The 15,163-nt window shown below is 40.7% G+C and overlaps 1 protein-coding gene across 1 annotated transcript; it reads right to left on the reverse strand.

The window, feature by feature from the left end:
- Positions 1-6,594: 6,594 nt before the first annotated feature.
- Positions 6,595-14,803, reverse strand: LOC136676754 (uncharacterized). The gene is made up of 10 exons (XM_066653962.1): positions 14,587-14,803; positions 14,382-14,447; positions 13,806-13,940; positions 13,581-13,676; positions 11,160-11,285; positions 9,028-9,090; positions 7,309-7,371; positions 7,146-7,208; positions 6,977-7,039; positions 6,595-6,805 (listed from the first exon to the last, which is right to left on the reverse strand). Exons 1-10 carry the CDS (start codon positions 14,801-14,803, stop codon positions 6,690-6,692), a joined length of 1,008 nt encoding a protein of 335 aa, XP_066510059.1. The 3' UTR covers positions 6,595-6,689.
- Positions 14,804-15,163: the final 360 nt, after the last annotated feature.

The raw sequence follows: 15,163 nt of genomic DNA on the forward strand, positions 1-15,163 counted from the left end.
GTAAGAAACAGGAACCTCAAACAAAGAGGGGAGTTATAATCCCGTTTTATGACAAAGTGGCACCTCAATGTCTCTCGTTATCTCCCACGGGAATCAGCAGATGGTTAGAAGGGGTGACCTCGGTTTGAACCCCCGTTGACTCATCCACACCGAACCAACGGCATGGACCAACAGCGACCCCAGGTGGACGTTTGCGAAATCACGTCTCGCCTAAGGTCGTCTAAATACATGATGGACTTAATAAAAATTTAATAAGTATGTCTATGCAATATGTATAAATGTCACTCTCTGTGTCCTACGATGAACGTCCACCTTCTAATGAAATGATGTGTATTACTGTTGTCAATCATGAAGGAAGTTTCTGTCTCTGATTAGAAAAACGAATTAATACTAGAATTAATACTTCTAAAAACGATATTGTGAATGGGACGTAAACACAACGCACCCAAGATGAAATCTTATGTAAATGTTTGATATTAATAATCCAGGATGCTCATTGTTGTATATTACTAACATGTATAAGAAATTTCAATACGCAAAATTTATATTCCTTCTGTGTGAATCTCTGATTCAAACTCCCCCTCCTCTCTCTCTCTCTCGTGAGAGTCACGTGAGCCTCGAACTCGCACCCAATCGGAGAAAGGACACCTCCCAATAGGGCGTGACCGCGCTGGCTTTGAAAAGAAGCTCAGCTCGGCACATCAAAAAAAAAAAAAAGACATCAGAAGAGATCGGTAGAGAGACCAGTTGAGAGAACAACACAGTTCGCAACAGGAAAAAGAGAGCGTGCAGTTCATCAAGTTCAGCTCAGAAGATCGGAAGCTCAACTCAGCTCAACCGCAGCTCAGAAGATCAGAAGCTCAACTCTTAACTTCGTTTCGGCTCTAAACGCCTGCACGCGTTCTCTTTGTTCATCTCTTCAAGCTCCAAACCTCTCCAAGCGAGACGCTTTCTCCTCTTCACGCCGACGAACGAAAACAAAGAAGGACCTTAAAAGACTTCACTAAAGCTCACAAGAGACGTCTTGAATTAGCTAGAGTATGAAGCCTTACTAATACGTCGAGTGATTTGAATATCTCTTTTCTTTAATCGTGTTTATGTTTTATCGCCCAATCTAAGTTAAATCTCACGACTGATCAAAGCAGGTGAACTTATTCATGGCCAGAGTAAGAAACACCGCCGAGATATAAGAAAGTCGTAGAATAAGTAAGTCTATTGAATCGATTGTCAGTTCTGGATCTGCAGTAACTAGCGAAACTTTTCGTCCAAAACGTCCATATGGTTGGACCCTCCTGCTCAGGACAGTAAGCCAAAGATTGCTTAAGCCAATTATAAACTTTAATTAATATCATTAAGTCAAATATCAGAGATCATAAGAGTTTGGATAAGGTCAACGCTATAAACACAAATATAAATATATATATTAAATATATATTCACAGAGGTATCACGGTGTATGACCAACATGCACTACAGTGGACAAAGTGGAGGCAGTCAAAAGATGTCCAGCACCAACAACAAAGAGGAGGGTGAGATCCTTGATGGGAATGGTGGGCTGGTATAGGTGTTTCATCCCAAACTTTGCAGATAGAGAGGCCATATTGACAGACTTGGTGAAGAAAGACAAACCACAAAGGGTAAAATGGACAGATGAGTGCGATGCAGCCTTCAACGATCTGAAGGCATGCTTATGTTCAGAACCCATACGTACTAGCCCAGACTTTGATAAGCCATTCGTGGTGCAGACAGATGCATCCGGGCATGGATTAGGAGCAGTGCTACTCCAAGAAGATGAAGGGGACTGGAAACCGGTTCTGTACATTAGCAGAAAGTTATTTCCACGAGAGATTCATTACTCTGCAATAGAGAAGGAAGCACTTGCAGTGAAGTGGGCGTTGGATTCACTCAAATACTATCTGTTGGGCACAGACTTTATTTTAGAGACAGATCATAGAGCTTTACAATGGATGCAACGTATGAAGGACAGTAATGATAGAATTACTCATTGGTATTTGTCATTACAACCTTTTAAATTTCAGATCCGGTACCGAAAAGGTTCTCAGAATATAATCGTTGGCATCCTCTCACATCACTCTGAGGAGTGACGTGTTAAAGGGGGGTGTGTGATGAGGTTAAGGCCTGCCTCATCAATAAATCTGTAACACATAGTAGACCATGTGTTAAAAATATATATGTTTTAAAAGTGTTTACCTGTTTCTGCTTGTCCCTCAGGTAGCATGGTCAGGGGAGGAGAGGTCCATGCGACTTCCTTTTTTTGTGGATGCCGAAGGGCCCTCGGTTGACTAGAAAAAGGTGGGGTAGGTGATCTAATATGGTACCTGTAGAGGAAAGAAGGAACAGTTTGAATGAGAATGAGTATACTTACCGGTAAGATGAAATATATGTCATACCTATGTTTATTTTTTTAGGGATTAGATCTTAGGTATTTGGATAATAGGAATTAGTTTTAAAGAGGTACTACCTGAAAGTGGAGAATGGGTTGGCTCGAGTTAATTAGGGGGCGGGGCTGAAACCTATAAAGGGGAGAGAAGGAGAGTCATTAAGGAGAGAGCTGGAAAGAGCTGTCCTAGAGGGAAAGGCAAACCTTAATTTACTGATTGCTGTGAAGTGTGTGGTACTCTAAGAAAACAGGCCTATTGTTTTCTTTTTTGTATGATCCTTTTTATTTATTTTTCTTTTGTTATTTTTGTGTGTGGAGTAAATAAAATAAATGTAAGTGCTTTGGGTGAAAATAATTTTGGAGTTTGGAGTGATCCTTGATTGGCGGACCCAGTTTCCTGTCCTTCCACTCAGTCCCGTGGGGAACAGTTATTTCACTACTTAACACGTTACAAAACAAAAATACACCCAGAACTATTAGTTTTCATTCAAAAACACTCTAAATAAACTAAACCCAGCATTGAGAAAGGTGTAACTATTTAAATGTATTTTAACACATACAGAGTACAGTTCAAGGAAATGATAATTACACAAATTTACAGAATTAAATATAATGTAAGAAATTCATAAAAACAGTGTTTGAATGACAGTCATTTGCTTTAACACGTGTATTTTCACATTGATAAATAAGGTCTTATAGAAGCGCTGTGGATCAATCCCTGTAGGAATTAGTTTTCTCCACAAGATGGAGCCAGAGGATTTCTAATGTCTGTGAAGTGCAGCCACACGTTCACTACAGGGACAAAAGTTTGTGGACACCTCCTCTTCCTACGTTTATTCAGAAATTAAGGTTTTAATGGAGAGTTTGTTCCCGGTTTGCACCAACAGCTTCTACCGAGAAGGCTTTACCCTAAATACTGCAAAATTTCTGTGATGATTTGATTTAGTTCTGAATCACAAACTCATCCTAAATGTATTTGATGGACCTCCGTTACATCAGAGAATGAGGAAAATGCTTCATACTCCTCTAGTCCACGCTGGGCATTGGGCCTGGTGACCGCTCATGTGCAGCTGCTCCACAGCGTCCTCTTCTATAGACACTGCTCTTCTGTGGAGATTATACACACCGTGTCAACAACTCAACACCTGTGTCCACAGTGGCTCCACCACTGATTTCACTCATTAGAAGAGTGTCTACAAACATTTGGACACATAGTGGACACTCACAAAAAGCTGACAGTTTATTAGGTACAGTTCTTGTTCCAAACTTATCACATTTGTGGTTGGTCAGGTTTTTGTACAAATAAAGAGCATCAGTGGATTTCAGCCCCATTCACACTTTTCGTGAAGTTACATGTATCTTGAATAATATTTTATTCATTAAGATCCAGTCTGAACCTGTTTTTCTCAGTAACACTAGTTTTAGACACTGAGGCCTAAATCCACTGATTAAAAAAAATTCATTTTAGTTTTAAATTCCATTTTTCATTAAAGATGTATTTATTGTGGACAATGTGAAATTAAAGAATTCCAGTGGAAATATGCATTTCTCAGTAAAACTAGTTTTAGTTTAGAAACTTGATCTGAAATCCACTGATTTTGTGTTTGTCTCGTACAAAATGCAGTGCCAGTGTTTCACAAACCTACATTTTCCATAAAATAACACTTTTTTTTATAACAAATTTTTTAAGAGATAATTTTGATAAAATTCCAGTGTAAACCTGTATTTTTAAGACACACTTTAAGTCCAAAATGCCTGATTTTGTCTGTTTACCTGGTAGATATTTTGGTGTCAGTAGCTCAGAGATGCCACCAACTCCCAGAATCCTCAGCACTGACTGAGCACAGCCCACACAAACAACGCCCCACTGACCCACCGTTGTAGCGTAGAGGTTTCAAAAATGTGGGTTTTATGCAGCGGTTGTAGGAGGAAGGGGAAAACACAGTAAAAGAAAGAAAATCTGCTTCATGAACTCAGGCCTATAACCTGTGTTTATCTGGCAGTGTTTGATGATATTTGTGTAGATTTATAAAACAAAACACTCATATTTAATTTTTCCAAACTCTTTATCCAGGAAACAGACTGTTACTGTTACTGATACATGTAAATGAGCGCTGTTCTGATTGGCCTGTCCTCATTTACAGATCTGCCCAGACTGACACACTCTATAAATTCACCTTGAGTGGGTGGAGCTAACTACTGCACACTGAGTGGATGTATGTAAAAGTGTAGATGTTTTTTTTTCTTGATGTCACCAAAGTAACCTGAGGAAAAGTGTAAAAGTGTCCACAGGTCTGAGTGACTGTGAAAGTGTATGTGAGTGAATGACTGGGAGAGTGTGTGAGGCTTTGTGATGGACTGCTTTCCTGTTCAGGGTGTGTTCACACTTTGCGTCCAATAATTCACACACTCACACCCATGCACACTTTTGCGTAGCCAATCCACCTAGCAGTTTTATCTTTTGGACCGTGGGAGGAAACCAGAGCAAAAGTGAATGATCCACTACCTAAATCACATCTGCTCTATGGTGGTCCTATCAGGGTCCTGACCATTGAAACATGAGGTTAAAGTTGACTAACAAAGTATGCAGTGTAAAAGATGGACTACATTCTGTCATTGTAGAGCTACAGAGGAGTCAGGTGTTGTATTGTTTTTTTTCCTTTGGATCTGAATTGTACCATTTCTCCTATAACATTTTGGACTGTTTTAGAGATCACACATTCCCTGTCTTAAACACCTCTGATACGAACAGCTGTTAACTTTACGACAGTGCACCAGGAACTCAGATGATGTTTATGGTCTAGGTTGTTTATGGCTTGTTCACGACAGTGACAAGCCATGTGTTACGACAGTTCCTGGTGCTTCCAGATCCTGTTTAGGTAAAGATCAATCCTTGTGGGAAGTTGTAAAATAGGTATAAAGATGTGTGCCTCTTACAAACCATTAGATCAGTCTGAGATTCAGCCTGTGACCAGATCATTCTGAGATCAGTCTGAGGATCAACCAGAGCACTCAGTAAACAGCATTATATTCAGACTGGTCTCCTCTCTTCACTTTGAAACCACCAGGAGACAAGTTTACAACACAGGGGAGCTGATAAAATAGGCAGTGAGCATAGAAGCAAGAAGGTTTTAATGTTGGGGCTGAATGGAGTAAATGTCACAGTGGTGCAGCAGGTAGCGTCGCAGTCAAACAGCTCCAGGGACCTGGAGGTTGTGGGTTCAAGTCCCACTCCGGGTGATTGTCTGTGAGGAGATGGTGTGTTCTCCCTGTGTCCGCGTGGGTTTCCTCTCACAGTCCAAAAACACACATTGGTAGGTGGTTTGCTGACTCAAAAGTGTCCGTAGGTGTGAGTGCATGTGTTGCCCTGTGAAGGACTGGTGCCCCCTCCAGGGTATGTTCCCGCATTGTGCCCAATAATTCCAGGCAGGCTCTTGACCCACCATGACCCTGAACTGGATAAGCAGTTACAGAATGAATGAATAATTATTAACAAGAAAAATCATTATAATGATACATCTGTAAAAATCATATTCAGATTACTCAATAATAATAATATAATAGTATTATAACATATTTTAGACAATATTATCTACATTTATTTTATACATTTTCGTTTACTTCCTGAGGCAGAGTCTGTGAAACCCAGCGCTCTACATTTACCACTTTATTAAGAGGCGAAGTGAAGCGCCCTCAAGTGGAGATTCTGTGAAACACAGCACTGTACACAGTGCACCCAGTGGTGAACAATCGGTATTTAATCATTAAATAAAAATTTGATTCATTTATTAAAAGAGCGTGCTCAGTTAGGACAGTTAAAAATGATTGAAAATTCACAATAAAATTATTAAAATGATTGAAAAAAATGAGAAAATGTAATAAAATGGTTAAAAAAGGTCTAATCTATTTTCTGTTCTGTAACACATCATTTCTGAGACACAGAGTCAGAGAGAGACAGATTAACAGTTATCAAGTGTCCAGTGGTCTACTGCTGCTCAACATCTGGAGAAGAGAGGAGAACAGAATTATCTCTCAGACCACAGCAGCAGATTCCACACATTACACACTTACACCATAAGAAACTCTCATTCTGACCTGGACATACAGATGTGTTCAAAATAATACACTGCATGTTGTTTTAACACATCTGTATTGAGAGTGTAGCTCACTGAGGCTGGTGATTTACTCCTGGAGGTGTTTAATACCACCGTGTCCTCTCTGAGATCTGTAAAGCTACAATAAACAATGTTTATATTCCTTTAAAATATGAATTCTGATCTATAACAGAATCACTTGTTGCGTCTGAAGAGGTTTGAATGTAGTTTCCTGAGGAAAGACACTGGGTGTGGTCTCTCAGTCACATGATTCATCTCTGTCTGAGGCTCCTCCTCCACGTCTTCATAGTCTGTAAAATCAATCCATTATTATCACTGAGTGAGGACACTCAGCTCGCTCAGGGACAGAGACTCTGCCGCTGCGTTTCACTCAGAAATACGTCATGATACAGAAGGAAAAGGAGCCGACTCCACATTCACACTGACTTTAAACTCCCAGTCGCTCAAGATCAGACCCTCACCTTTTCCCCCTCCTCCATCCTGTCCAGCAGTGACCACATCATCATAGTTCTCTGCTGCATCCACTGCACCAACATGGAGATCAATGAGAACAAGAAGAAACAGAGCTGACATTGGAACTGTGCTGAAGCTTCAGTTGAACATTATTTATCCACATGAAGAAAACATTACTTGTCATAATGTTGGAGCTTGGTCCAGTGGGAACAGCATCATCATAGTTCTCTGTCATGTCTTCTGTCCAAATGTAGAGACAGAGGACATTAAATCAGCCCCAGTATCATCAGTGACTGCGTTCATGTTGGAGATTACAATGTTGTTCCATTACAAGTCGTACCTGTTCCTCCAGGTGAGTTCTGGTCAGCGCTGATGACATCACCATAAATCTCTTTTATTTCGTCTACGCCAACACATACAGACACATTTACAAAACATGTTGTTGTGACTTGTAAAGAGAAATCAGTATAAATCAGTGAAACTCCATCAATTAGCCAAATAGCTCCATAGACCATACAGAAGCACTTTGTAGTTTTAAAATTACAGATTGTAGTCTAAATGCTCTGCATTTTTTGCTTCCAGTGGTCACAGGACACTGTTCTTAGTCCAGCACTATGTCCAGTCCAGAGGCGATTGCTCTAAGACTGCAAGGGAAGCTCAGCTTCCCCTAAAATGTCAAAAAATAAGTGATCAAATATATACTGTTGTCTGTACATGTCATTGAATTAATATGCATTACAATGCGCTCAACTTTTGTTCAGAATCAGCTTCTTATCACTGGTAAAGACGCAGCTTTCCTCTCAATCATTCCCGTGGCATCACAGTGCTTTAAACAGTGAGGAACCTGAGCGTCCACAGAGTTCAATAGCGAAGCAGCCAAGTGCAGCGAAACGAGTCATTGGATAAATGCTGGGCTTTGTCCCGCCCATCGGATGCTCAGTGTCTCTGGGGGTCTATGGGGCAGTGGGCTGGCCTCGGCTGGCCCGGACGCTCAGCTTCTGCATGATGATTGGATGATCTGTCTGAGGCTGAATCCCTTTTTGATTGACAGTGAAATGAGCGAATCAGCGATCCTTTGGTGTAGAGATCCATGGGAGCATTACATTTTCATTCTGTTCTGAGTTGAACCAGACTTTCTTAATCCTCTTAGCGGCATTTTCTTTGTTAAAAACGACTAGCGACAAATTGAGCCTCTATTTCTGGTGGGTTTTTTTGTAGCTGCTTGTGTTTGGAGACTGACTTCTATCACTCTTTCTGACTTCTATCGCAGTTTCTGTCCAGCGGGTGCTGCTGAGCCCCTCCACCGTCACAAAGCACTCACAGGCGGACACACTTCACATGGGTCAAGGCCGTTTAAGCAGCCTAGCTCTGCTGGCCATTGAGAGGACACTAGTCAAATCCCTGGAAAAGACGCCTTGTTGGTACGACAGGGTCACAGATCATTTTTTTGAAAAGGAACAGAGGGTAGAATTTACGTATAAATAAACCGACACATTTTATGATGTAGGCCGAAATTGAGCTTCCCCTCCTTGAAAGACCAGCATCCGCCACTGGTCCAGTCCTAACATGGTATCATGGTTCCAGGTCCTGTTCAAAACCCATTGAGTCTTTTGAGTATTTCCCATCATACACCCAATGGACTCTGTCCCGAATCAGCCAATCAGGATGAAATTCACCACTCTACATCACCAGAGTACTGTGTGCTCCTGTGTCCCTTTGTACAGACTGTTTGTTCGACCTTGACATGGTGAAATATTGCCCTCGATTATTCAGTGTGTATTTAATACATTCATGATATTTTTTCTCATTTTTGCCTTAGTGCTGAAGTAGGATTATTAATCCTAGAATTTCAGTCTGGGCCAGATCTGTCAGGAGTCAGCCACAAATCAAGATAATAACAGAAACAGGCTTTATTCACATTCAAAACCTTGTGTACACGTCCAGCTCTGAGAATATGGAACCATTATGAAATTAAAGCTCTTCAGAGATGAGACCACCATAAGTCCCCTCTCTGCCAAAACTGACCAATTAATCAATTTATCTGTGATATTTCTCTTACTCAAGAGTAGCTCCTCATCCACATCCTCATATCCTGAACGCTGTTCTTCAGAGAGGATACTCCCTGTTAGAGGAGAGAAGTACAGTCATGAACAGGGGGTTATGGTTGGAAATGTTCACTGTATAATAACCTGCTCCAACAACATCACATTCACCAAGAGAACGTTACAGGCCTGAATCCTCATCCCCTGAGGGGGTATTATTTGCCAACTTCTTCCTCTGTTTTCCATTAATGATCACTCCAAAACAAACACAAACAATATTCTTCTTGTGCCACTACTTATAGTTTACATTTGTTCTTTAATGACTGTTAATATCGATCACGACTTGTTATACTGATTCAGAACTTCAGTCATGTGACCAGCTTGCTTCTCACTCACTCTGTCACTTATTCAATTAATGAATCATTCACTCTCTAATTTAATCTAATATTTGTCCAGTCACTTACTCACACACTCGGGCCACTCATTAATTTATTATTTGCTGTCTTATACACTCATTTATTCACACATATTCATTTGGTCATTCATTCTGTAACTCACTCATTTGGTGTCACTTATTTATTCACTGAGTGACTTCATCATGCAGGCTCTTGTTTATTCCCTCAGCCTATTCTTGTTTTGGTCATTAACTTATTCATTTAGACACTAATTTGGCTTTTAAGATGTTAATAATTTAGTCATTAATTCACCCAGTTGCTTACTCAGTACTGTACTCTCTTATCACACTGTCATTCATTCATTCATTGTCTGTAACCGCTTGTCCACTCAGGGTCACAGTGGGTTCAGAGCCTACCCCGGAATCACTGGGTGCATGGCAGGAACACGCCGTGGAGGGGGTGCCAGTCCTTCGCAGTGCAACACACACACATTATGGACACTTTTTGAGTCACCAATCTACCTACCAATGTGTGTCTTTAGGGAGGAACCCGGAGGAAACCCACACGGACATGCCACAGCAAACTCCTCACAGACAGTCACCCGGAGCAGGACTTGAACCCACAACCTCCAGGCTCCTGGAGCTGTGCGACTGCGACACTACCTGCTGCACCACCATGCAACCCATCACTCACATCACAGCCATGTAATTTGTCATTCACTCACTCATTCAGACATCCTGTCACACTAACTCATTAAATAGAGTAATCGATCTGCGATGTCCACCTACAAACACAACATTTCTTTAACACTCCCGGGCCGCTCTGTGGTGCCTGTCTAATGCTATGGCACTGCTCGGAACTGCTGGTCTTTATTGAAATTATACCGAATAAGATGAAAAAAATCACTGGAGTTACACATAGATCCCAATTTATTATCACACATATCTAAGCACCTGCTACGTCGCAAGCTTTTTACAGGGGTCAGCAGGTAGGCACCTCTCTTTATTCAGTGTTTTGCTTAATTAAACCAATAACACCTCTGGAGTTCTCAACAAGTATGTCTTATGTCCCACCCCTCCAAGTTTTTTTTTAAACAAATTATCAGCCTTTTAACCACATCATCCTCCCTGGTGACTAAGGATGTACCTAGCCCCACAAGCACCTTTAATGCACGCTTAGTGCTACCAGGACTCTATACTCTACCTAAAGAACATACACACCATAGTCCTATATTCCACTGATACGCGTAAATTCACACTGGACTCCCTGGTGACTGAGGTTATACTAATCCCTACTGGCCCAATTTATCTGTGTTCAGTGAACTTTGTACAGTACATCAAGCACAGAAACTTCAAGGCAGCGGGTGCACTTTTATACACACACACACACACACACAATATGGTACCCCATTATGCCCTGCTGCCAAACAAGCTTTAGTACACTGCACCACCTCTTGTATCTCAGTTAACTGCGTTAACATCCATTCACAGTCTATGATGTCCACTGGCAGAATTTCTGCTGGCAGCTTCAGTCCTTTAGTGACTTCTTTATTGGAATGCACACTATGAAAAATGCTCTTCTAAATCCTTTCTCCAACTTTCAAACTCCCAGACGTCTCCTTAATGTCCTAAACAAGGTATTAAAAGAATCCCTAAAAATGCTCTAGCCCACTCTGTTGTCCCCTCCTCTTCCTCCTAACCTCTGCTCTTGTCTCATCAACTCACTTCTAACCTCTTCTTACAAAATCATAATACCCTCTTTTTCCTCCTCGGTTCCTTGCTTCCACTGTTTTTTCAGTAACGATGACTCCTTAACTAGTTTGACCATTTCTGCCTGCCATTTTGACTGCTGGTCTAGCATCTGCCACTTGCTCTCCTGCTCTGCAGATAGATGCATCAGAGCCAGTTTGATTACATGTACATTACAGTGTAAACATTTTAGGCAGGTGTGGAAAACATGTTGCAAAATAAGAATGCTTTCAAACAATAGAAGTGTTAATAATTTGCTTTATCAATTAACAAAATGCAAAGTAAATGAACAAAAGAGCAGACTTTGCCTTCAAAACAGCATCTGTTCTTCTAGGTTCTACAGTTGTACAAACTCAGGGATTTTATAGGATTATAGTCAGATAATCAGTTTGACTAACCAAATATACCAAACAGATGACAACGATCATATATATATAGGTCAAAACACTATCAAGCTAAAACAGAAGCAAGTGTGTAGGAGTCTCAAAAGGGCATCATGGCAAGACTGCACAGAAGCAAGACACAATGTAGTTAGTCATACTGCATCAGCAAGGTCTCTCCCCTTGCAAAGTCTTTCAAAAGATTAGGGTTTCAGGATGTGCTGATCTTTTGAAAAAGCACAAAGAAATGGGCAGTGTTGAGGACCTTACATGCAGTGGTTAGCCAAGAAAGCTTGCAGCTGATGAAAAACACATCATGCTTTCTTCCCTTCAAAATCAGAAGATTTCCTGCAATGTCATTAGGTCAAAACTAGCAGAAACCTGTGGTACCAGGTACACCTAACTTCTTTTTAGAGATGTTTGGCCTGAAGTGGTCTTCATAGAAGATATACAGCCAAAAAAGCCACACCTTAAACATGGAAACCAGGGGCCAGTTGTACAAAACACCTTAAGCTTTCCCCTGACACTTACGGGTTAATTTCTCCTTAACTGAGGGATTTATTTAAGGGTGTTGCATAGTATCCCCTAAAAGAATTCCTTCCATTAGGAAATGTGATAAAGGATTTTTTATACGGGAGTAAAATCTATTTTATGTTATCGCAACAAAAAAAAACAAAAGAAAACAAGAAAAAGACAATCCTGGAGGAATACAATAAAAGCAGACGGGTTAGGGCATTTGAAACTCATTGAATGATGTGGCACACTGTTGACTTGTGGACATGAAATGCCTCGCCTATTACTGACTGGAAGGATCTCGTAACATAAAATCGGACAGAAATCATTAACTGCATTTCTGAAGGAATAGCACAGCTGCAGAAAGTAGCATGATCCAACTCGATTAAACAAATCATGAATTGACTGCAGATCAAATGTATAATTTAAAATCAACTGCTCATAATTAAGCGTATCCAGTGGGTTCTTCCGGTTGTGGAATACTCTCCTCGGGATATGTTCATTTATTGCAATAAACTCGGCCATGTTGCGGTTAAGACAGTATCAGAGGTACTTTAAGTTGTTTTACTTAGTTTAGTTGCTAAGGTGTTTTGTGCAACGATTTAATAAGGGACTCCTTAAGATGAGGAAAAAACTTTAAATACATAAGTGAACATTTTACGGAAACATTGACGAAAAGTTTTGTGCAACCGGTTTTAATTTAAGGAAAACTTAAATTGGACTTTAGCAGACCGGCCCCAGGTCAAGCAACTCAACTATGCAGAAAAATGGCAGTAGGTGCTCTGGATTGAGGAGTCAATATAAAAATATTGGAATATTTGGTTTTAACAAAAGGCAGTTTGCTGAAGGGCAGGAGAGCAGTACAATAATGAGTGTCTGCAGGCAAGAGTGAAGCATGGAAGGGGTACCTTGCAAATTTGGAGTTCCTTTTCAGCAAAGGAGTTGGGGATTAGTTCAGGATTAATGGGTGTGCTCAAAACACTTTGATCAGTCAATCAATCAATCACTAATAGTCACTTGGGAAGTCACTCTTCTCTTACTAAATCTATCGCTCACTCTGTCACTCTGCTTAGGCCACTGATTTATTAGTTCAGTTATGTGGTCTTATTCAAGCACCAACTTACTTGTTATATCCCTCACTCATTCGTTCACATTTTAATCGACCTGCTTATTCATTTATTCACTCTGTCACTAACAAGCTCACACACTCACAATCCTGTCCCACAAATCTGTCTCTCTATCTCTCTCTCATCAGAAAAAGAAGATTTACAGGAATGATGCGGGTTAAATGTAGCTCCTGAATATGTGTTTTTCAGCAGAATTACACAATAACCATAATGTACATCTTATCTAACTCAATCTGTCACTGAACTAATTTTCTCTTATTGTAAATATACAGAAATAGTGATTTATTACAGAAAAAGAAACACCCCTTTAATCACAGAATCATGGCATGTTTTCCATGATCTCAGATGTAAGTAAACTTTAATGTAATAAAATTAATTTACTATAGAACTCTCCACATATCACTGACCGCTTTGAGTGGAGGGGATTCTTTTAGTGATATTTCTGCGGTCAATCTCCTCATAGACTGCCTCAGTCAGAGTCTTACGCCTCCTCTTAGAGAGCACTGTGAGAGACACAGAGAGAAACAGGGAGCCAGGTCAGTAGAAGAGAAGACTGATGACAGATTGAAGGACTAATGATGTTTAGAGAAAGTACAGAAAGTGGACTGTAGATGATTTCTGAATCTCTCTACCTCTCCTGAGCACTCTGTTCTGATAAAACAGCACAAACAGAAGCACTAAGGCCAGGAAGAGCAGCGCTCCCAGCACCAGGAGAGACACTGGATAGATGAAGGGAACAACTGGTAGAGGAGGGACTGTCTGAGCAACTGGAAAAAAACACAAACATAGAAAAATGAAGTAGAACACAAACACATTAAGAAATAATTTTCTGTTTAAAAAAAGTACTTGTGGTGGTGGTGATGGAGGAGGCCTGCAGACCACCTGAGCGTCCCTGATGTCCCACAGATCCTCACAGATGGACCCCCACTTAGAGTTATAATACACCTCCAGTCTCCCAGAGCAGCTTCCCTCTCCTCCACTCAGTCTGAGAGGCAGGTGATCTACAAAACACATGAAGACTGTTGATATAATATATATATAAAATAAATATAATATAATGTATAGTAACATGCTGAAATATATTTTTAGATTCCTACAATCCCAATAAACTTTTGACAGTGTAGGCCAGTGTAAGTGTCTTATAACTAACCTAGAAAATCCACATTAGCAGACTATCTTATGTAAAACAATTACATGAAGGGCCTAACCTGAGCAGCCTTTCTGGAGGCGAGATGAAGAGCATTTCTTTCGAGGGTGTGACTGGCTTGGATCTTCTGTAAGAAAAAAAAGGTAAACACCCAGATCCAATGTCTGTCTATCAGAAGATTTACTTTATGAATTCATGACAACATTTATCTAAAATTGACTGCCAATCAGTAACAGCACTATAATCTGTAGAGAGAAACAACCTACCTGAGCAGGTGATGAGAGCCACCTCATTGCGATTATTATACCTTTTCTGACCCCAGGGTGAAGATGGACAGTGCCCCAGGGTGGGGTCATGTTTCCTACATTTCACATCATCCAGCCAGTTAGGAGCTGATTCCACTCTCGCTGTGCCCCAGGATTCACTGCCAGTTCCTCCACAGTCCAGCTCTCGACAGATCACACTGGGTGTTTCTTCAGACATGTGATTTACACACACATTACCCCAGGTCCCATTGTAGAACACTTCCAGGTTCCCCTCACAGCCCTCAGTGAGTCTGATCTCCTTAAACTCTGTTGGGAGGAAAATGAATAAACACAGTGCTACATAAAGTTACTTTTAGTTTTACCTAGTATAACAGTATGCCGCTCTATCACTCCAGAGAACACAGTTCTACTGCTCCACAACTCAATACTGGATGGATTTTAACCCTCCAGGTGCTGCCTAATATTGATTTTGTAGAGCTTAAGCTCATGTGCACCTGCTCCATATCCCCAAATTAATTTCATACTTTTCTACACACGCACATCTGAAACAGCCATGTTCACAATGGACAAAATACAT

Source organism: Hoplias malabaricus, chromosome 2 (genome assembly GCF_029633855.1).
Source record: "Hoplias malabaricus isolate fHopMal1 chromosome 2, fHopMal1.hap1, whole genome shotgun sequence".
Taxonomy (NCBI): Eukaryota; Metazoa; Chordata; class Actinopteri; order Characiformes; family Erythrinidae; genus Hoplias; species Hoplias malabaricus.